We start from the raw sequence: 24,389 nt of genomic DNA on the forward strand, positions 1-24,389 counted from the left end.
AGTTCTAGCCCAGTCCTTACCCCAGGATTCTCGGTTTAATTCTCCTTTCCACTTCAATTTGGGCTGGGTCACTTCAATTTTGGTCATAAACAGGGCTGACTTATATAGCCAGGGGCTTGTGGCTGCTCCCATATGCGAGAATGAAATGTAAGGTTTAAAATGTACAGTTTGCTGTGCCTATCCTTCCACAGTACATATATATCGCTGGAGTCACTGCTGCATATTTCAAGCATTGCAATTACTGCAGCACAAACTCTGTCATGAGATGATCCAGACTGCTCTATTTCCCTCAGTCACAACAATCCCATACCATTAGCAGGTCTGTTGCCGTCCATGTCGCCATCTTTTGTGCTGGAAAGAATCCGCCTTCCGGTGTCGGTGGGTATTTAACGGTACCTCCGGTACAAACAATGGAAATTGGTGCATTTGTCTTACAAATTTGTGCCAGCAGTGCAAGTCCGCAACCAGCAGTTTGGGCAGTGGCCCCAAATGCAGCTGCATCCCAACCAGGGCAGCTATCAAAGCTCCTTCCTGCTGTAGTATCTCTAGGTTGCCTATATCCTCCAACTGTAGCTCTGCCACCCATCTAGTCACCCATTGTATCTGCCCGGCATTATGAAATAGTTCAAAATCTGGGACTCCTAATCCTTCCTTTCTAGTTGTCCGTTGCAAAGTATCCACTTCTTACCTGCAGCCTAAATTAGGTTACAAACCAGTGTGTCTAATGATCGGAACCAGGTCTGAGGAATCCAAATAGGTAGATTCACAGGTGGATTCACAAACAAGTAAAGTACACTGGCTGGCATGATAATTTTTGTGAGCGCTATCCTTGCCATTATGGGGTGCTTCAATGTGTGCCAAAATGCTAAGCTGCCCCTCAGGGATCGCAGCGTCCCATTGCAGTTGTTTTCTATGCTATCCATATCTTGGTGATATATTTTGGTTCCCAAGTATTGGAACATTCAGGTCTTCCACTTGATGTGATTCAGCCTCACTGCCTGTGGACCTTCTCGGCGGGCTCAGCGGCAGTCGGGAAGACACATCTCTTCTCCCAATTTGTGCTGAGGTCGATTACGGCACTCAGCAGTTATAGCACCCGGTGCTTCCTGTGTCTGCTTCTTGAAGAAACAACAGCATATCATCTGCATAGAGCGAGTTATTATGCTCCGAGCCATGCAGTGGTATGCCCCTCATGTCTAACTAGTCTTGCAAAGGCTCTATGGCCAGTGCAAATAGCATAGAGACTAGATAGCGGACACCCCTGTCTGGTGCCTATCTTGATCTCAAATGGCTCAGATATATTCTGTCCCTATTTTGACTCTGGCTTGTGCTCTGATGTACAGTAGTGCTATCCACTTATTCCACTGGGTCTCAGATTCATTTAGTGCATTGCTGATGTAATTTATGTCTATTTGCGAATACTTTACCTCACCAGTGGCATTCCTGAGTGTATGACACATTCCTGGTGTGGTTTTTTGGGTTAACCAGCCACGCTATCATCCTCCCCGTCTAGCCTCCCTCAGAGTGTGACGTAACATATTCTTTATATGTAAACAGTTCAACCATTTCACAACCTCTGCATGTGTGCCTTGCTTCTCCAGCATTTCTAGTTTGAGAGTTGGATCAACCAACTCACCTCTTCAGTGTATGGTGTGTGTCTTCTAATTGAGTGAGTTAGCCTTTAAACCTTTATGGAGTGCATCTTGTTTTTCCATACAATGGCCCCTGATCACCACTATGAAATCCACCCACTCCATATCTACATGGGCTGTGGTGTGCCTGTTGTGTATAATGTATTCCCTAAGAGTGTCTGCCAGCGAACTCCGGAAAACAGGGTCCTGTAATAATTTGGTGTAGAGCCTTCCCTTCAGGATAAGGGTAAATTTATTTTCCCATCCCAGCCACATTGTTAGCGGGCTATGGTCTGAAAATGTACGTGCTAAATACTCCACTTAAGATGTCTTCCATGCTATCTAAGGTAAGACTATCAGCATGTCCAACCAGACATGTGTCATATACTGGGGAGCAAAACAAATATTCCTTTGCAGTCTTTTTCCTGCATTTCCACACATCTTGGCGGTCCCAATTTACCATCCATTCCCAGAAATAGCATGCCACCCTTCAGGTCAGGGAGTCCAACAGTAGGGGATGGATCTGTCTAGGGTGACATCAGCGACACAGTTAACGTACCCCCTCGTATTTAAGCTTCTAGGTCAGTAACACTTTAGTGGGGTGTTTAAGATTCCTGAAAATGCATTTGGCTCAATTGGAACATATATGGTTTCGAGAGACAGTGGTGCCCCATCTAAGATTCTCCTCACTAAGGTGTACCTACTGTGAGCAGCCCTCCCTGTCCATGATCTGTCAGGTTCACTCAAATTAGTGTTCCTCTGTCATATGTCAAGTAGGTTGTGGTGAACACCTGCCTTCTCCACCTCCTTTGTAAGTTATCAATCTCTCTCCCCATCAGGTGTGTTTCTTGAAGAAGTGCAAAATCCACTCCCCTACATTTCAGATATGTATATACCTGTAACCACTTAGTGGAGGAGTTCATACACCACACATTCCATGTGAGAATGTTAAAATTAGGTAGTGACTGGTCCAAAGAGTGTCCAAAGAAATTTCCATGAGCTATTGCCTGATGCTCCTAAGTGATGTACACTATACCACCTTGCCTTCTCCGCCAACTGCAATGCAAGAATGACTGGAATATTTGTTGTCCAGTGGTCTTGATCCCCTGCAAGTTCGAGCCCGTGCCACCCCTTGTGGATTCTGACACATTCCAGCTTAAGCTCTGTAGTTGTGTGCCCCCAACCAAACCAGCAGCCTCAATGGCTGCTGCTTTTTCCTGATCCACATGTCATTTGGGGAGGCACCCCCACCCCCGCAGACCTGTCTCTCCGGTGTCAGCTGCATCTCTATTGTTCGGGGCAGCTGATGTCCGACAGCTCCATCCGTACCAGCCCGGTACCTCTCCACCCAGTCCCATGATTCTGCCGTGTTCTTAAAGAAAAGTGAGCGGTCATCCACTATAAGTTTTAATCCCACTGGGAACAAGAGCACGCATTTAAGACCTAATTCTCTGAGCGTCATCTTTACTTCCATAAATGAGGCTCACTGTCTTTGCACTGGTAAGGTGTAATCAGGGAACATCGCTATGGGGCTATTGTCTACTTGAAAATGTCCCAAAGACCGTGCTCTGCGAAACAGCGCATCACTGGTCCTGTAGTTTCGAATGTGGGCCACCACAGGTCTTGGTGGGGTTCCTGGTAACAAAGGCCTCTGTGTGCTCCTTCCAACATGAAAAACCGGGAAAGGCCTTTTGGGGCAACTTTTTCCAGGAGACGTTTTTCTAGATATGCCACCATATCAGTCCCCTCAACACCCTCAGGGAGCCCTACCACATGGAAATTATTGAGTCTGTTGTCGATTTCTGCCCTCCTATTCATTCGTTTAACTTTGTCTAAGAAAGCAACCATCCTGGCCTGTAGTGCCTCCATCAGTGGGCTCACATGTTCAAGGGTGGTCTCCTTCGTCATCACTTTGCCCCACAGTTTTTGGTGGTAGTCCCGCAAAATGTTCAGATCTATCCTCACCTGGTCGATTTTCTCTGCGAGCACGGTCCTCGTGGTTCCAATATAAGTTTAGTTTATCAGGCATTGTCCTGCGTCCCTGTGTTCACACATCATTCTGCTGCAATTCCACCAAGTGTGGCGGGATGGTGTCATGGCCTAACTGGGGCCACTTGAGCGGTCCTTGATCAACCTAGTGCGGCCCATCTCTGCGTGGCACCCTGTGGGCATGAGGGTGAAGCCCCATACTATGCATTCTCTTTCCACGTAGTGTACCTCTCTTTCACGCCAGGGTTGGTCTTCCAAAAGGGGCCCTGCTGATTCAGGCGTGTGCGCGATACCATGACTTTCTATGTGGCCCACACTACTCAATCACTGCCTGAGTTATTCCCCACTAGTCCCTTGCTCATGATCTGCTAGTCTGCAGGGAGATCCCTTTGCCCAGTCTCACAATACCTTTTGCTGTCTTTGCTGCATGCTGTCCGCAACCATCTCCCAGTTCCGGGGTATGCGCTCAATGGTACGCTCACCCAGCATTGGCGAGGCTCAAATCACCAGTTTCTGCCAGCACCCCTTGTTTGTCACCCTCCGCTCTTTGTTTCTTCATGTAGTGATCACAAAGTGGAGAGTATAGAGGTCCAGGTGCTCTTCTGCCTCATCTCTCATTCAGGCTTCGCTGCACTGCCTCTTTTGGTTCTCATCACCTCTTGCAGCTCCAGCATCTCTACGCATCGGTGTCAGATACCAGACCCAATTTGGAGTGTCCATGGCTCAGCCTGATAATCACCTTCCCTCTGGCTCCCTGGAGACCCCAAGCCTGGAGACTCCAGAGCCGTAGCCCTTCCACTCTAGGGCTCACAATATGGGGCTCATGGGTAGCCAACCAGACCCTTCACTATCAGGGTCATACAGGATGCACCCGAGGTCGCAGGACTGTGCTAAATAGTGGCCATCTTCCTGCCGGGCTTGGTCACACCCCACCTTACATTCACTCATGTAACACTTACCCTCAGTTTAGGGGCTACCCTTGTTGAAGGGCTCAGGTCAACTTATCCTCAGGTTAGCTGAGAAAATGAGATCCCCTGCTCCTGTTTCACACCTACATCACCAAAATATATGAAAACATAGAAAGCTCTAGGTTGTTTGCAAAGTGTACTGCTAGAGTTAATATTAATGCTTGCAGTGACCTAACTGACTACATACCCATACCTGGATAAATCGAATGTCCTACTGCACAAAATGGTAGCTTCACTGCTGCTATAGAGGTATGGTTTCCGAATACAGTAACCTAAATATTGTCTGACAGAAATATTTTACCCTAAACACTGTCTACAAATATATTGTCTAATTGCAGGTACTAATAGAGAATTTACCCCAAGCCTCCAATAGTTATAACACAATAACTCCATTAGAAGATATCTTGATATATGTGCTAGAGGTTAGCGGATGTAAAATTGTCCACTATGTAACTGAAAAAAACACAAAATACAGACCAGCAGCAATCTGACAGTTTTAAAAGGTACTGTTGAGACATGGGTAGCAAACGACTTCATAAATGGATCAAACATGAGAATCTGGTCCCAGGAAAATGTATAGCGACTGAAGGGGTAAATCCAAGTACAAGAAGTGAAACGGTTATATACCTAGAATGTGAAATACAGGTTGTACAAAAGCAACTGGCTAAATAAACTGCAATATGTGATTACTTACAGATTTGGAACAACAGTAGTTAATGAGACCACATTCTGGAGAATGGAATCAAATTAGCTATCCTTCAATAAATGTGCTAATTATGCCCGGGCAAAGTTTTAACTCTGTTGGTGTAACTAGAATTTCGCCTTTAACCTTTTTGGCATACGTACACACGTGTCGCAGAAAGATTTTACCTCAAGCGCGCAAGAATAACGCAAATGGCCAGAACATGAGTGGCTATTGCTAGCACGACTTGTGTTTTTAATACTTTTGTTTACTCTAAAATGCGACCTTGCATCAAAAATTGATTCAAGGATGTATTTCACACTAAAATGTGGCACTAAATTACTGATTTGCATTACAAGTAATTTTTTTTTTTTTTTAACATTTTTTATTATTTTCGGGCCAACATCGCAATACAAATCCACCACAGCCTCAGCATTACAAGTAATTATGCATGCATTCACATATTTTTCCAGAAATGTCATGTCATTACACACATTTTGCACAGCCCTAGTGCTAAGACTAATAACAAAAATAACGTTATTCTTACCAGTCTAGTGGTTTTTCAGCACTTGGATCAGGAATATGTACAGGTTCATCATCAAGCCATCCTTCTGGTTTAACTGCATCGGGATCATTTATAGTTTCAGGCTCATCTTCATTCCTTTAGTAAAAAGTGATAATATTTCAAATTAAATCAATTAAATGTATGCTTTTAGGTGCAGCAGTAATATAATTGATGAACACTGTAGTAACTTTGACTCAAACGTGTTTACCTTGATGTAAATATCCTGTATTTATTAAGCACATCATGCACCCAAACTTGGTTCTAGGATGAACTTATTGGCAATGCTAAGCAGTGATGAAGGAAGCCAGATGATTGGGTCACAGAATAAGGTTTACACAGAGTTTATGAATGTAGCTAATGATGAATGGGACTGGAAGCAATTACTACTGAAATCATTCTCTGATGTTGTAAAATGTTTAGCAGGTGGCCCACTATCCACTGAAAGCAAGATTGTGGGATGCAACACTGGAATTGATTGATAAGAAAATATCAAGATGGTGAAAGGCACAGTTCACAATACAACTGACCACTCCAACTACCAGCCCACATCCTTCTTTCCCTTTTGTTTAAACAATGGATGAAAGGATACTCTTTGACTCACTGAACCTCCCTTTAGACACAGAACCTACTCCGCTTACTCGAATATGTATTTTAAAAAACAACTTCAACTAGAGCACAGCATCCCCATCAGAAACGTAACCACATCTATGTACCCTAGTCGCCTGTCCGCTTATACCTCTTAGTTGGAGTCCACATTGATACTCCCCTCACAGTACTTTACAAACTAGAAACACATTACATTTGTGAAACAGCCCCTTATTATTGCACCTTTACACCAGCCAACTACCTTTCTTAGGAGGATTATCTCTTACTTTAGTTCCAATTATCACATGTTTACAATTAATACTCAACTCACTCCATTCTTACCCTCTCACGTGTGCTTGATCCTAGCTTGCATCTCGAATCAACTCCTTGCACTCTACATGCGTTTAAAAGGGCCTCAACAAAAATCCTCATGATCTGTGGACATCTTTCCTGGGTTAATCATACTAGTTTTGCATGCTTGGCTGGTGCTTTTCTCTAAGCCACATTTGAAATTCAGTGGTTATCAATGGTTCTAAGTCAGGAAAGACAGCCCGCAGAGAAGGGCCTGCACTTCTCCACTCATCAATCCACAGTACCAGACAAGACCAGTATGGATCCTGATGCTGACTGTGCCCATGGAGGCCCAGGCCTCACTTCCTGGAAGCCGCCAAACGCAGTCGCCTGAAGGAAGATGACATGGTCTGTACAGAAATGCATTGATCATCAATCATGGGGATTCCTCCTAGAAGAGCTCAGCATTTTACCTACATTTGATACAACACAAAAGCAACAAAGAGACACCAATACATATTCACAAAGGTGCATGTTGAGGGCAGTGTAATACAGAATCTGGTTCCATCACTGGGTCTGGATGGCAAGAAGAGATCTACTTGTGAGGCAGAGACATATGGCATCCATACCTGGGCATACCTGCACATGTATAGCAAGTCTGTCACTTTGCAATGTTTTGAGGTAGTAAGTGCCAAGATGTGTGTCTCATGCTCACTATGCCACGTGACTCAAGCCACACCTTACTGATAATACTCAATAAGCCAATACTGGTTTGGGCTTGCTTGTGTTCATGTCTAGAGGGGACATGGCCTGACAGTTTGGGCTGGACTGTTCCTAATGAATGGGCCCAAGATAATTTGTAGATGACTGGTCTCTTTCTGGATTGCATAGTGGGCACAAAAAAAAGGCAGGAATGCATCCAAGAGAGCTCTCCAGCGGCTGAGAATAATTCAGGCATTCTTTCCATCACTTTGTTGTTTTTTGCAGCTAAATAATTCAAGCAGTTGACCCATCAGCATGGGTTTCAAAAGTGAAAACAATCTGGTGAAAATTGTTTACCCGTGGATCTTCACTCTTTAAACAAATTGCTGTGGGTAGGAAAGTAGCATACCATTAAATAGCTTTGTCTATGGAGCCACAAGCTCTCAGCAGTTTTTTCATGCTTTTGGAGCTTATAAATTAACAAGGCTTACATTTGGACTTGCCTCAGTTGCAAGCATGTTTCAGAAACATATGTTTCATTTAAGGATGCACCTGAAATACAGTCCTTTCAGGATGATTTCTGTTTGCTGATTCACAGGAAGAACATAATGCTAGGTTTATTAGGCTGTTGACAGGCAAAGTTGATTATTTGGTGCATTGTATTACATCAGAGAGAATCAAATCTGATTCGATTAAAGCAATTATGGAGGTAGTAAGTCCAATAAATTAAAATACATTATAATACTTTATAGGTCTCAGCGAGTGTTAGGTGAGATCTGTCTTTAGGGGGGTTTGCCAAATTGTCTCAAGAAAATGTTTATGACAGGGGCGTGGCTTCACCTGGTTGCATGATGGCCGCACTTTAAGTGGGCTCTGCCGGCCCGGAGTCAAAACCCTGCAACATCCGCGCATTGAGGGGACCTCTGACATAACAAGCTGCTGCACGGCGGCCCAGGGATGAGCTATGCTGCCTGATCGTGCCAAAATGATTGCAGCTGCTGAGAGGACTGGAACGACCTGTTGTGAGCGGCCCACGAGGCGGCCGGGAATGGTCTCCGTAGCTGTGGCCTGAGCGACCTCTGAACGACAGCGACGTGAAAACAACCACAACCCTGGCGTGGGCTGGCGCCTGTCACACAAACCCGCTGGCATGAACATCGAACCAGGGGGCCGGGCTGTGGGGCAGACGTGCCCCGATCTACTGGGTGGCCAGAGGTAACGGGCACGACTAGGCCTACAGAGCGGCTAGGCCTGGGGAGCGCTCCGGAGGGCTCCGGGGCTGAAAACTCCTCAACGGCTGTGACGACCTGCAAGAACTGGCTGGCTCCTGCTCCATACTGTGACCACGCCCCCCCCCCCCCAGGGCTTAAGACTGAGAACTGCCCGACACCACGCCGGAGAACCCCGGGGAGAACTGCGATCCCGGGAGTGAGCCAACCGCTCCGCACTCTGGTGCTGCACCCGCAATGCACTAAATTTGAGATCAGACGAGAGGATTTGTGGCCAGCCCTTCCCGCTACCACTGCAAATTTTGAGTGCTGGAGGCTCTGCGTTGCAATCTGCGATCCCCCAGGGCAGACTAATAAGCAAGGGAGGGCTGTATAGGAAGGCGGAGGAACAGCATGGGCCCCAGAATTGCACTCTTGCCCCCTGAGTAAGAGTTGCTGCTGCTGGTGGGGTCACCCTGTCCGATGCAGTAAACGAACCCTGGGGGACGAATCTGGGACCGGCTGGCTTCCTTCCAACATGCTACCCTGGACACTGCAAGGCCTCTGCCAGTTGATGCTGGGGAACTTGGAGCTCGCACTAAGACCTCACCTGGAGGTGCGCTGCGCAGGCCTCTTATGGAGTGACCGCGGGCACTGCCCTCAGCGTCCGCCTCCTATGGAGGCGGACGCTGAGGGCAGTGCCCGCGGTCAGACTGCCGGGGAGAGACGATCATACACTACTGCCCCATGCCACTGTCCAAAGGCAGAAATACAACATTGTTACGGCACCAGAAGCCAGCCCCTCTCCAATATCACAACAACGCGAGTGGATAGCGATCGCACAGGCACAGGCCCAACGGCGCAAGACAATGGGCAAGCCCGATGCCAAACAAACTAAGCTCACGTTTGAGGGGAGCCGCCAAACTCGACAAGGCGAATCCACCCAGACCTCGGACAAGCTCCCGCCACAGATGGCAGACACAGCCCCACAGGACGAAGACATCCGTTCACTGTTGTTAGATGTCAAGTCTAGCTTTAAAACAATTGATACTAAACTAGGCCTCCTCAAGGCCCGGTTAGATCAGGTCGAATGCAGAGTGGATGAACACGATGACCGCCTGGAACATGACTCGGATATCGGACATTCAGGACCTCAGAACGGATGATAAGAAAAAGCTATTTGAAATGGACAAAGTATTGGCACTCATAAAAGCAAAGAACGAAGACTTGGAATCCCACCCCCGTAGGAACAATCTCAAATAACGGGAATTCCAGAGTCCACGAGCATAACCAAGATGGAAGACTTTGTCAAAGATTTGTTGCGTGCGCTCTTTGATACTGAGTTCTCTGCGGTTTTCATAGTGGCGAGGGCACACCGCACACTTGGACCAAAGCCACCTCCAGGAGCCCCGTCCTGTCCCATAATTGCCTGGATTCTGAATTACCGGGACAAAATCCTCCGCAAGGCAACACACTCTCCTTCTACCCGCACTTCACCCCGGAGGTGCAGTCTGCCAGGCACGAATTCCTGCCCACCAAACGCACATTCCAACAACTGAGAATACCATATGACCTTCTTTACCTGGCTAAACTGCGGGTAACATTTGACGGCACCACAAAGTTCTTCACAGACCCTGCAGCGGCTCTAAAACACACTAAGCAGATCGCCAAAAATAGGCATGCGTCGTCCAAGACCCCTCGACTAGCTCAGGAGGGCCGCACAAGTGACAACGACGAACCGCACCATCAGATGTGGATTGTCTATCCACTGTTTCCCAGGATGGACATCGCAGTGAGAGGTTGGCCCATCTTGAGGGGACAGCAGAAAACATGACTTGACTCATTTGCACTGGAAATACATCGAATTGCTTTGCCAAGTCCCCAGCACTCCTCTCGTTCCCCTGTTTCTTTTGAAGCAGGGTAGTTCACCATGGAACCATGTTCCTGGGGGATGAGTCCCATTTATGTTGTGTTGTGGGTTACTTGGGGTCATTTAAAGGTGGTGGGATTGCTTTCTCAACCTGTTTGGGGAGGTGGAGTGGGTGGCCGGGGGGAGGCACAAGGGTTTGTACTAACTGTTGAGCCACCTTGAGGTGGGCGGGTGGGCTGTACACGGAATGTCATTCACAGGGGGATAGAGACCTGGAAAACCTTGCCAAACTTGCTTTTCACACACATATACTTGGCAGACGACAAGACACCGCAACTACCAGTCAGGCGCAGAGTAGATGAGCCACCACAGACACCAATACTTGAATCCCACTGCAATGGTTAGCATAAATTGCTTAACCTGGAACATCATGGGCTTAAATGATTACCGCAAGTCCCGCCTAGTACAGTCAAATATTTAATGAGCCACAAGATAGACATCTGCCTCTTGCAGGAAACACACCTGATCAACAGCACACTGACTAGACTGCAGGGACAATGGTGGGGTGAAAAATATTCAACTACATACTCGAACTATAGTCAGGGGTGTTAATCCTATTCAAGAGGAGACTGCCTTGGCACACCACTGGTCCTGCGTAGACAAAGAGAGCAGATATGTCATAGTCAATGGCACACTGTATAAGCACCCTATAATAATGATGACACAGACTTTTTCATGAATGTTTGAAGACGTGTATCCAATATGGGTTCAGGGACAATTCTTTGGGGAGGAGACTTTAACGTCGCACTTAACGACACGATGGATCGCTTTGGGACGTGCGAGCAGCAATAGTGCTCCGCTGGAACATTGCATACACTAATGACAACCAACTCACGGATGCATGGCTGAACCTACAGCCACCACACGTGAGGGCACATGCCTCTCCTCCTATCATAACACATGGTCGCGACTAGACTATTGGATCACCACAAAAGACACCCTTGTCTACACAACCAGCTCTGTACACCTAGCACAGACGCTTTCCGATCATGCTCCAATGCTCCTGGTGATGCAGATTCCCCAGACCGTGCCCGAGCCTTTACATGGCGACTCCCCCCGAATGCCTTGTGAGATTCAGCATTCAGGGAAGAGATTTGCGCTGAAATGACAGAGTACTTTGCACACAACATGGACACGGTCGAATCGCCCTCTACTTTATGGGAGGCATTTAAGATGGTGATCCGCGGAGCCTGCATTACAAAGAGGGTGGGGGAGCTACGGGCGCTGCAAGGCACACTAGGCAGGCTGGAGGAGGAGATTCGGGCACTAGAGGGAGATTATTACAGGGCTCCTGACACCGCCACACTAACGAACATTAAAGAGAAACTCTCCCCTTTTAAAGAGGAGGCAGAGAGGGAAGCTCTTTACCTTGGCAAGGAGGCATGGGCCAGGAGGTATGGTGGGGGGGGGGGGGGGGGGCGCCCAGGCAAGACACTGGCTGGATTGCTCCATAAACTACACGCCACTACATATGTGTTCGTAATTACGAGACTCTGACTACCAGCTAATCACATCGCCATCGCTACTGCCTAAAATAATGTCAACTTTTTACACTAGGTTATACACAGCCGGCTTAGACAGAGAGTCGGAGTCACTCCATGCCTTTTTTTACACTATTCAGTTACTATGGCTTGATCAAGGCTACAGAGAATACCTAGACTCGCCAATCACGCCAGAGGAAAAAGCGCAGGATATCTCCAGCATGCTGGCAGACAAAGCCCCCAGACTAGATGGACTCACGCCAGCCTTCTACAAAGAATATGCCCCTATCTTAATACTACAAATCATCAAAATGTATCACAAATCACTAACTGTCGGGAAACTCCCTCCCTCACTACGCAAGGCAGTAATAGTGACCATTCTCAAGCTGGATAAGCCCGCAGCACTTTGCGATTCCTATCGCCCACTTTCCTTCATAAATGTCGATAATAAGGTCTATGCGAAGGTTTTAGCAAAGTGTCTACCCCCCCTTAATACCACTTCCCATAATCCCTGCACTATTTTCACGATCATGCATCATATCAGTCCAGACCTCCCGGCGGTGGCTGCCCTGTTGGACGCCACCAAACCCTTCGACACACTGGAGTGGCACTTCCTCTTCCCCCTACTACAAAGGCTTGGCCTCAGTCATGATTTCATCCTGAAGATACAGCTTCTATACACTCCCCCATGGTGCGTATCCGGCTTAATAAGAACATCTCTGAACCAATAACCATTAACCGTGGCACCCGTCAGGGATGCCCCCTGTTGCCGCTCCTCTTCGCAATTGCGATGGAGCTGCTGGCAGCGAGACTGCGGCAGCATCACTTGGATCGGGTATTGGCTTCAGCACACGTGGCTTGATCATCTCTATGTCTGCAGACGATGTGGCACTATATATTAAAAACCCAGACATAAACCTAGAATCTGTAATTTGTGAGGTGATACGATATGGTGGATTTTCTGGCATCCAGATAAACTGGTCAAAGTCGACTCTCTTCCTGCTGATGGACTCCGCCACGCCCTATTTAGGCGACTACCAGATTAGGTGGGCTTCTGAACCAGGTAAGCATGGTATATGGCTGAGCAGAGACCCAGAAGAATTATGGAAAGCGAATTATGGGTGCACCATTGAGTGGCTGGAGGCTCGGATCCGACTCTGGACCAGACTGCCTCTATCGCTCGTGGGCCGCATAGCCATCTCAAAAATGGTTGTACTTCCAAAATTCTTATACTTCTTTGAAAATATTCCCCTCCCGCTCACTGCGCTTTTCTTCAAACCACTGACGTCAAACTTAATCACACTTACATGGGCGGGACGGCAACCGAGGGTACCATATGAAACGCTCACGCTGCCGCTGGCGGGTGGAGGGTTTGCCACCCCAGATATGCAATTGTATGTGTTGTGCGCTCAGGCGCAATTTTTGCATCATTGGCTTCACCCAACCCCTCTCCAACCGCATCTGGCAATCGAAGGCGATCAGGCAGCACCGTGGCCACTTGAAATGGTGATATTCCAAAAATATACACCCCCCCAGAGCAGACATCAGCACGGTGGACTGTGTGCACTGGGCGTGGATCGGTCTACGTAAATGGGCGTGTCTCGAGACGCCATATGTGCCAACTGCCCACCTGGAAGCTGACCCCTTATTCTCGCCGCTGCAAGATAAAGGAGCAGCTAGACGCTCTGGTGCGCGTGGGGTCAGAACGTTTGCAGATCTAAATCCAGAGGGAGATTTTATTCCCAGTTTGCCAAATCTCGAGCAGGAAATGCAACCACTTTCAGACATAGTATTATACTATCAAATCCGTTTTACTAGCCGCGCAATACACAAGTCTTTTCCAACTCCCCTTACCACTTTTAAGGCACTGGAGCACATGTACACGAACGCCTCCCCGCATAAGCTTGTAAAGCACCTTTACACAATAACACAGGCCGCCTCCACACCTGGTACCGCAAAAGCTAGGCTGGCCTGGGAGGAGGACTTACACTCCGAAAGACCGGAAACAAAATGGATATCTGCTGTGCCCGGATCGAACACTTACCACCCAATTACAGGCTTCACCTGATACACTTTAACTACCTGCATAGAATATGTAGGACCCCAACACAGCTGCACAAGATTGGACTGAAGGACAACCCGCATTGCGTGCGATACCGTGGCCCATAAGCCACTTTCCTTCATTTAGCTTGGCTTTTTTCCGAGGTGGCAGAATTCTGGTCCGAGGTATGCACCACACTGGGGGGGCATCACAGGGGCACCAGTCCAGCCAGATCATATGACCTGCTTGCAGGGATATGTGGAGGTTGTTCCTAGACCGCATTGCCGGCTGGTTGCGCTGCTACTGCTAGTCAAGCGTAGGGTGGGGATGCACTGGGGCCGACACCCTGCACTAACTGCAAAGGCCTGGGTGGTGGATGCCACATACTGTCAGGAACAATTTCCGATTTACTGGGACCTGTTGCCCCCCAGAACGAGACCCAGAGATAGCTGCAAACCCTTTATAGCTTACCTGAGAGAAAGCTCTAGGTGAGCTACTGCTGCAGCATTACGCCCTGCACCATGTGGGGCGGGACTGAAGTTACTGATTGTGATGGGTGTAATAATTAATGTAAAATGTAGCTCTCTGATGTGCTTGTCTATATATATTCGCAAAGATTAGGGAACTGTTTTATGGACTGCAGAAATAGTGACATGATGTTGTGTACCTGTGAATGACCATGTTATCGGGATTATGTTCTCTGTTTGAAAATCAATAAATAAAATATAAAAATATAAAAAAGAAAAAAAAAGAAAATGTTTATGACTGCAGAGATTCTACCTTGGGGGAGGAGAACTCCACACATAAAAAGATAGGACAGGCCCATCTTTTTATGCACAGAGATCTCAGCCCCGACTGAGTAGACTCCGCAGTCATAAAGTTACTATTAAAGTGCAGTTTAGTGAATACCGTAAAATAGTAAACTTACACAAAAGTATGAGTTTACCTTTGTCAACCAGGCCCAATGTTTCTGCCCTTAGTACTGTACGGTAAGGGGCAGATATAGGTCAAAAGGCAGAAAAATCCAGCCGTTGGTACCACAGTGACCATTCTTTAAAATAAATTCTAGTGCCTTACTCCTATTGAAACCATGCACGATAGGCACTATAGTGATGCACTCTTACTGAAACCATGCATGACAGGCGCTATATTGATGCACCATCTATTTACCATGTCTAAAGTGAAAGCGCTTCCCTTTCTTTAATTATATTTATTATATCCTGTGTTGGAATATAGTGCAAGGCTAAGTTAACCTGTGTCCTTTTATACAGTTCCACAATGATAACCGATGCTCTGTATATTCAAGATAACATGCTTCTTAGTAATTCAAAATCTTAGTGCCTCCAATCTGTCCTGGATTGTATGTCTTTAACGTGTGTCTAGAAAGAGTATAGCATACAATTAGCAAATGCATTTCTCATTCATGAAAAGATAATATCCACACCACATAGACTGCAGACAACATTTGATCGGAACTAATCAATATACAGAACTTTAATTCTTTAAAATAAAATGTGTTTGCTTTTGGTAGACAGACACTCCTTGTTCTTTCTTAACATTCAGTCTCAATCATGGATGATGTGCATCTTAAGTATAGTGCTAGGAAATTTGAAAACACCTTCACAGAATATAAATGACAGGCTAATACTCATAACGTCCCATTGTATTGTTGCTTGCATTGTGAAAAATTGAGAAACCTATTGCCAGACAAATGCACTGATCATTCTGATGGAAAAAAGCACATCAAACTCCCTAGAAATGTTGAGAACCATTCCTGAATAGTCTCTCACTTTAAACGTTATCCAGAAGTCTAATTTCCACACCTCAGGTACATCCTATGACTTCTTTGGTTTTATTTTTCTAGTATACTGCATCACTCTATAGTTTTAAACTCAGTAAAAGATTTTTGGGGGAAACACAACCCTGTAAGGGTATGCACTACACATATTTCTATTGAGGAGAGTGCTTCTGAATGTTTACACATGTGTGCTTCGTTGTGTATGGCTATGCTGATATTAGAAGTATATGCCTGAATCTTGTCAATTAATGTAATACAATTTCCCTGATTATAGATGAGAGATCTCCTCCTCAGATATAAGCTCTCCCTGTGCATCTTCGTTCTTATTTCAAAGTATGTTTCCCAGTGCAGGTACCAACTGAGTATAACACTCCATCTACCACTAGCAATGGTATTCAGTACAGGTAGCATATTTACCTGCAAGCAGTCATTCCACCTTCACTCTCTCAAGTAAACCTGTTATTGATTTGTCACTGATTAAACCTTTCTTTAGCACCACTCAAGTAGTATCCTGATAGTTCACCTACCCTTCAGTGATACAAGGACCCACCTCTCACCATCAAGGCCACACCTCCTTAAGAGTGGGCTCTTTTAAATAGTATCATGGCTTCAGGAACCTGGGACCTCTCTCAGAATATGTCTTAAAAGAACAGGTCATTTACCTTTGTTAACACTCTTTCTACTGGATACGCCATCTAACCTCACATTTCTGACCCTCAGAATACTCCCCAGGTATGAGACTGGATCCAGGAACTGTATCAAGCTGTGCTTGTGTGCACCACTGGCTCTGAAGGCTAAATGCATTTACCCAGGGTCACACATCTGAGGGGTATCTGGGAATATTCAGGTTCCCTGGTTTTGTAGTCGGACTTCTGATCCCTCTGGAAGCCTGGTGTTAACATACTCACCAGTCATCGGGTTTGACAGCACTAGGGTCAGGGATCCTCAGTCGTTCGTCCCATTCATCTGGTTTTGTCTCATCTGGGTCTTCTATTTCTTTAGGTGGGTTCACCGGAGGAATCATGTCTTCCAACAAATGTCCTTTGCTGACAGATGTTTGGTCAATGAACATTTCAAATGTGTTATCTGGTCTCAGTACTAAATTCATGACAAGGGGGTAAACATAAGGAAAAGGAGTTCAAAATAAAGAATGTGTACGTTTACTTTGGGTTTAAAATGCAAACTTGAAAATAATTATTACTTTACTTTCTCAATAACATTGCATTACAGTAACCACAACCACAAAGCATAAAACATAGCATTTTACACAACGATAAGGACCAACAACCAGTGTCATGCAAAAATTGCTACTGCATTCACGGTTAAAACCAGATGTTTACAGCGCCTTCCTAAATCTCCAGAGAGATGCCACTTTCTATGAAACTGAGATAAACATATTCTAAAAGCAAGAAACAAAATATGAAATTGTCTCCTTCCCCAACCCAAAAAATTGACCAGATTACTAGCACTATCCTGTGATCTAAACAGTAAAAAATCTTGATGACATAATCACTGCCACTATTCGATAAATCATAAATTCGTTTTCTACCAAATCATTAAAATGAAACAATCCGAAGATGCAAATCTTTCCAATTGTTTCAGTAAAAGATATTTAGGACCCAACAACAAATCAATTTTACCAACATTGAGTGTCAGGCTGTTTCTGCCGCCTGACTGTTTCATTCGGCAGCCTGCTGATCCCCTGTACAGAACCACAGAGGTACACCAACAAATACAGATTGTATTGATAAGAATGGCCCAAATTATTTAAATCTGAGGCAGAACCTTTTGGATTCTCAAAGAGCTACTCCTTTTTAGGGGAGAAAAAAAGGAACCATGAGAGACACAATGTAGAACTTCCGCGGCTGGAGAGAATAGGGGTATGTTATGCAAACATGATTCAAGTCAACTTCAGGCACTGCTGAGGTTCCAGCTACCAACCCTAAAGGACGCAGAAGGATAGGACAATGTTTCTGATTGTAAGTAAGCTTTTTTAAAGAGATAAACAAAAACAATTTGAAGTTATTGTTATCTCGTCCAGGTCTTTGATTCTTTCCACAATCTACTGAAAGCCAAGTATAACAAGCAAAAGAGAAGCATAGACATGAACATAGCCTAAAATAATATATGACACTGCACCATACAGCAAACTCTGTCTTGACTCCAACCCACTGTACTGCAGAGTGACAGGGCGTTATGTCAATGGGTTTGTGACCACTTCACGCATTTGGCTCTGTACTCACTCGGCTTTACCCCACTCTTGCTTTTGTTCTATGTTTGGGCTATTCCACTACTGTTTCCAAGAGTATAGCAGAAACATAGCACACAAGGGTGTTCTCTTAATCTGAGGTTATATTTAAACTTGACAGAAGTTTAGGATACATATAAACCAGGCAAAAAGTGCTATAATTGAAGGAAACTGTTCATCTCAGATTCTAAATCATTTCGTTTAGTTTTCATTTATTGAAAACCATAACCCAAACTCCAAGATGGGACTGAAGCTCTGTTATAAATTTGTAATGCAGTCAGGAATATTACAGCAACAGGAAGGACAACAAAGTGAGAAATAAGAGAAATCTCTCTATGAATACAAACCTAACGTATACAGGTGAGTCTTCTTGTCTGTGAAGTATGTTTTTAAGCTAGTTTCAGGCTGCTTAGCATGTTTCTCCTCATATTCTCCAGTCTTGGGACTTTTATGTCTAAATATGAAGTGCAGTTTGTAATCCTCGCCACATTTATCAGGTCCAAACATAATTGTATAAGGTGTTTTATCATAAAACTGTTCCTGCAAAATAAAACCGTAGTAAATCTCCATAAAACCATCAGGCATCATAAATTCACATCTTACATTTTTTTTTTTTAACTGTAAATGTAGAATGCGCATCACATCGGCTGTGCTATGATATCTCATCTGTATTCCAGAATTAAATTCGGTCAGAATTGTGTAATATCAGATTGCAACTTATTAGACCCATCAGAATGTAATGCCAACTCTGATAAAATACAGGGCTTGCATTATCGACCCTTGATGACCCAGAGATTGATCTGTTTCAGTGCCAGAGAATGACGCTCACTCCTTAGTTACACCAGTCTTTGTTGAGGTTTGTGGTGCATACAAGTCCTTTATTTTGATGGTCTCAAGTTCTAAATATTTAAATGATTGATCACATGAACGCAGAGAGATTTTGAAGCGACACAACAAAACACAAGAGTTGGTCCCTGTGTAAAACAGATTAGGTGAATTTCTGACCAATAACAACCCCTAATTGACACCCCCAGTGGACACAGATGAGATCATAATCTCAACGTTCTCTCACATTTGCAATCCTGAACCCTTTCCTTGCTACTACCTGTTATCTTTCTACAGTAAAGCTGAAGGCAAATTACTTTGCCGTGCACACCCTATCTAGATAGGAAGTATGACTGTAAGTCCCACAGCTCCTGACAGTCCATATATCACTCAAAGGAGAAATCAAAGATCCACTTTGTTGGAGTCAAATAAATGTACAAAAATGTAGGTCACCGATACAAACACACTATTTGCTCTGGCTCCATAGGTTGTGTGCTTGTGTTTAGTGAAGGACTTGCTCTATTTCTAACGTCTTTAGAATTAGTGAGTTAGTGGGATGAATCTGTTTATATTTTAGACAACAAACTGAACTTTCAGGGATCTCCCGCATGTCAAGTATTAAGAGACCAGAGATACGACACATCAATGACAGCGCAACGGTTTGAAGATTGAATTGAATCCAAGGCTCGTCTTCATTGACTACAGATAGGCAATGATTTCAAATAGTCCTGACTAAATAAAACCCACAACTAGGTAGAGTGTATTTGGTGAATGCACACGATGCTAGGTTTGGTGGATTTGCTTCCTACAGATCTTTCTCCAGTCAAATTTCAGTAATTGTGTTTTTTGTTCCATACAATATTATATTATGGTCTGTGAAGGCTGAACACATTGATCACGAGAGAAACATATAGTTAGATTGAAATGTTCAAAATGAGTCTCATGTCGTGCTGCTTTACCAAATGATGTTAACTGTTCTTTCATACTCATATACTACTTACTAAGTCCAAATTTTCTGCTTCGCAAAGTAGTTTAATGTATGCTCCGCCACAATCAATTCCATCTTGAAAATTCACTTCGTACCTGAATATAGTGATAAAAGTAGAATAAGATGGTAAACACTATCAGCGTAGACAGCTGTAACATTTTAGGTGCTAATGGAGGTCACGCGCATGCAAATGGATATGTGGGGCATTAAAAAGATGCGCACAGTAGGGTGTCATTATTTGCACCGGTTTATCAAACTGTATTAATATGCAAACCAGATTGGTTGAAGACAAACATGTACGCCTCATAACAGCACTGGCGATGCTTTGTTGGACACCTGGAAAGAATACATTTGTGATTGTTATAAAGAGGCAAAGGTGCTCTGGGCTTTTCCTGAACTGATTCAGCTATGATTTCACATAATTACTTGAGCTAAGATATACCAATAGACGCAGAAAGGTCACAGTAGAAGACCGAATTAGGCAGCAGAATAGACTATCTTTTACAGCAAATAAAGGCAACTTTGATAGAATATTATTCAATTACATGAAAATTATGTTGCACCCTCTGTGGCTTAATGAACTAGGTATTTAATTATTTGAAAGGTTATTGCTGCAAAGGAAATTTCAGCACTTTAGAAAATAGAGGGTTCTTAAGAGCAAAACTATAAATATTGAGCATATCCTAATAAAATATTTATCACCAGTAAATAATGATTTTCTTTTATATTGAAGCAAAAAAAGTCATTTTATTAACATTATGCTTTTTTACTCCAACAGTTAAGTTTTGTGTTAAACATGTACAGTGTAGACCTTAGCAAATAAGGTGCTATGTGAACCCACTCCATGTAATAGAGTATTTTATTCTGGGTATGGCAGCTAGGTTTTAAAAGTTGTCTTCTGGAACTCCGTTGCAGATTTGTTTTGTGTTCACTCTCCTCTCCAAGGAAAATATGTACTTGTTATGAACATTCTATAAACAGGACTATCAATAGTGACCAAAACATTTCACGATAAAGAATTAATTCTCATTACCTTGTTTGAAACCCATTTAAATATCTATTTCATTTACGACAGTAGACAAAACTCTGTCCCACAGTTCACCAATAAGATATAACAACAACACTTTCCTTGAAGCCTGAATAGGAGAATCAATGAGGAATATGTAAGAAGTTGTTAGACGACACCATGTGTTCCATGTGCACTGTTTTTCGTAATGTTAATTTATTTGAGCAAGAATCAAATAGTATCTTGTAGAAATCTACAAATTATGCAGCCAATAATGGATTAGACAGGAAGTGATGTAAATCCCCAATTTCTATACAAAACAGCAAATGTTAAAACTCATATTTACAATGGCACCCTACAGAAGGGAGGCTGGACATGCAGAGAAATTATTTGAGCCATTTGAACCTTGCATTTGGAATGGCTGTGAGTAAATTGACACAGTATAAGTAACAAGGGAACCCGGTACAGGTAGCTAAGGACCACGGGTGAATTCGTATTTTTGTTAACAATAGTCCCTAGCGTAATCTTGGTTAGGAAAACTAATTCTACATAGACTTCAATGAGACCTATGTGAGTTCCTCCTGTGTCCAGCCGGACAGAGGAACATTTAATCTTGAATTTCACAAAATTATAAGTTAGAATAGTGAAGACTGATGAAACAAGGGCACAATCCTGTACCGAGTTTTCAACAGAGAGGGAAAAAGAAGATCAAGAAGTGAGAAGAAAATACAAAGTGATAACAGGCAAAAAGGCTTTGGAGCGATCATGGGGGCTTACAATACAATAATCAACTTTAAGTAAGCTCTAGCCAACAGTATCCACAATACATTTACACACTCGATACAATGTGGAACTGTTATAGCAAGTCGACGTAACGTTTCGATGCCTAGCTCCTAGTATAATGGGATCATCATCAGGACTATAGGATTTTTTCAAATGATTGCCTGGTGTGATTGTAAAGCCTGTGGACTTTAAATGAAGGAAGGAAGGGGAGAATAAAATACATAAAATCAGCATTATGTATGATAGTACTCAAAAAGACAACAGTCAATCGGCAATTGTGTGCTCAGGAGTAGTGCCGCATGCGACAGATGGTGATGGAAGCAACAAGTGACGATGCGACAATTTAGTGGTGTATGTGGCAGTGATGGAGTATCCGCACGAAGGTTTTGTGATAGGTGGTCTTATACTGAAGGTTGTTCCGAAATTATCAGTTGCTTGAAGAAGTGCCTGGTGTTGGGCGAGACATGTGAGTGATTCTTCAATAAAACCCTCAGAAGCCTTTGCAACCATGATGGAAGGTTCATGCGACGGTGCGACAATTGGTGTGCGAAGCTGCGGTCGTGCTGTGATCGAGTGCGCGGCAAGGAAGATTGGTAGTGGTGATTTGATAGAGACGTGCAAGTTACATAGCATGGAGGTTGGCAATGAATGAAGGTGATAATTTACCTAAATGGGGTAATGGAGTATCAATTGTGTCAAGGTAGGACAACAATTAGCGGTTGGAAGTTTTTGCGACTTCGTGGGGGTGAGTTCCGCTCTGGGTGAGAACGGGGACGTCCACCGAGGCAGCGGGATAGGCCAGCCACAGTGTTGGATCTGAAAATAAATCTCGTATTAGGAGGTGCTTGGGTTGGTGGCCGGTCAGGCGATAGTGAAGTAAAGGAGGACATGCTTACCGAATCGGTAGTTAAAGGGGACACGCTTTTGGAACAGTGGATAAAGGAGCGCGTCTGGTGCGGTGTCTGGGCGGCAGCTAGAAAGGCTGTCCATGGTTCGTCATAAGACTAAATGGGGGGGAAAAAATTAAATTAAAGGGCAGAATGCGTGGATGGCCAACGGCGATTAATGCACTGACCACGAAGCTCGAGCCAGGAAGTGCTTTCATGGAGGGCCGGCCTAGGGACAGTCAAATGGAGAGATGGAAATGCTTACCGGATCAGTTGGTTATGGGGACACGCGTACTTCGAGAATTAGATGAAGGAGCGCGTCTGGTGTAGTATTCAGGCGGCAGCTATAATGGCTGTCCGCGTTCCTTGTTTGAGCTAAATGGAGGGGAAGGCTCATTAGTTGAATGATAGTGGGGCAGAATGTCACAGGAGTAGTGCGGGGATGGCGCTTACCTCGTCAGAGTCTCAAAGCCACAATGGGAAGTCGGAGTCGACTGGCGATGGGGACTGGACTGGAGGATGCAGTGTTAGGTATAAGATGAAGGAATGGTGAAAATAAAAGTAGGACTGTGTCGTTGCGGTGCCGGAACCGGCGTGAGTGCGGGGGCCATTTTGGAATGGGGAAAGAAGTGGTCATGTGACTAATAAAGTTTTGAGAGATAAGCATTGACGGTGATTATAAGTCAAACAGGTTATGAAAACATGGTAAAATGCAATACATGTCAAAATAGCAAACAAATTGCATGTAAGTTGTATGTTTTTTGTAGAACAATTCAGTTTCAGCCATTCAAGGATGTTCACAAAAGGGAAAGTCTCTTTTTGAATAAAGTTTTAAAGGAGCATTGTCCAATCCTCGGACCTGTTCAGGCCTTTTCGAATTGAATCATAGGTGATGATTGCTTTTAGTTCCTCTTTGTTTAGGATCTGGGCCATGTTGCCACCACGTTGTGGTAGTTTCAGCACTTTCAACACTGTCCAGCGGATATCATCCTCATTGTGATTGGCCTCTCCGAAGTGATCGACGAGTGGCGCATTTGGAGTCTTGCACCGGATTCGGCTTCTGTGTTGGCAAATTCTCGTTTTTACTCTTTGTGTTGTTTGGCCAATATAGATCTTTTGGCATGGACACATGATGAGGTAAATTACATTCGCAGTGTTACAGTTGGAAAAGGAATTGCTGAGTGCAGTGATGTTATTAAACGTGAAACTTTTTCCTTCCATTGAAAAAACACAAACATTACAACTTCTGCATTTGAAATGCCCTACAATGGGTGGAAGGCCCCAAGTTCCCTCAAGAGTGGAAGTATTGACAGTAGAGGGTAGAGCAGCACGGATCACCCCAGGGCCCTAAGGGACTCCTTGCCCTATTTTTCTCAGTTTAGTAGCAGTAAAGTTAGGAGTCCTAACTTTAGGACTCCTAACTTTACTGCTACTAAACTGAGAAAAATCCTAATTTTAAGGCTTTCTGTATTCACAGAAGGCATTTAGGAGTCCTAAAGTTAGGACTCCCAACTTTACTACTACTAAACTGAGAAAAATCCTTATTTTAAGACTTTCGGTATTCACAGAAGGCATTTAGGAGTCCTAAAGTTAGGAGTCCTAACTATACTACTACTAAACTGAGAAAAATCCTAATTTTTAAGTTTTCGGTATTCACAAAAGGCATTTAGGAGTCCTAAAGTAAGGACTCCTAACTTTACTACTACTAAACTGAGAAAAATCCTTATTTTAAGACTTTCGTTATTCACAGAAGGCATTTAGGAATCCTAAAGTTAGGAGTC

The 24,389-nt window shown here is 44.3% G+C and overlaps 1 protein-coding gene across 2 annotated transcripts in view; it reads right to left on the reverse strand.

Annotated features, from left to right (window-relative positions):
* The window catches only part of CLGN (calmegin), a 313,514-nt gene that overhangs the window by 149,629 nt on the left and 139,496 nt on the right, over nt 1-24,389 (reverse strand). For both annotated transcript variants that reach the window (XM_085643230.1, XM_085643231.1), the window contains 4 exons: nt 19,946-20,027; nt 18,467-18,659; nt 16,780-16,969; nt 5,818-5,931 (listed from right to left, as the gene is read on the reverse strand). In XM_085643230.1, the coding sequence (XP_085499356.1) occupies nt 5,818-5,931; nt 16,780-16,969; nt 18,467-18,659; nt 19,946-20,027 (579 nt within the window). The remainder of the gene's footprint in view (nt 1-5,817; nt 5,932-16,779; nt 16,970-18,466; nt 18,660-19,945; nt 20,028-24,389) is intronic.

This window comes from Triturus cristatus, chromosome 2_2 (assembly GCF_964204655.1).
Source record: "Triturus cristatus chromosome 2_2, aTriCri1.1, whole genome shotgun sequence".
NCBI classification, from domain to species: domain Eukaryota; kingdom Metazoa; phylum Chordata; class Amphibia; order Caudata; family Salamandridae; genus Triturus; species Triturus cristatus.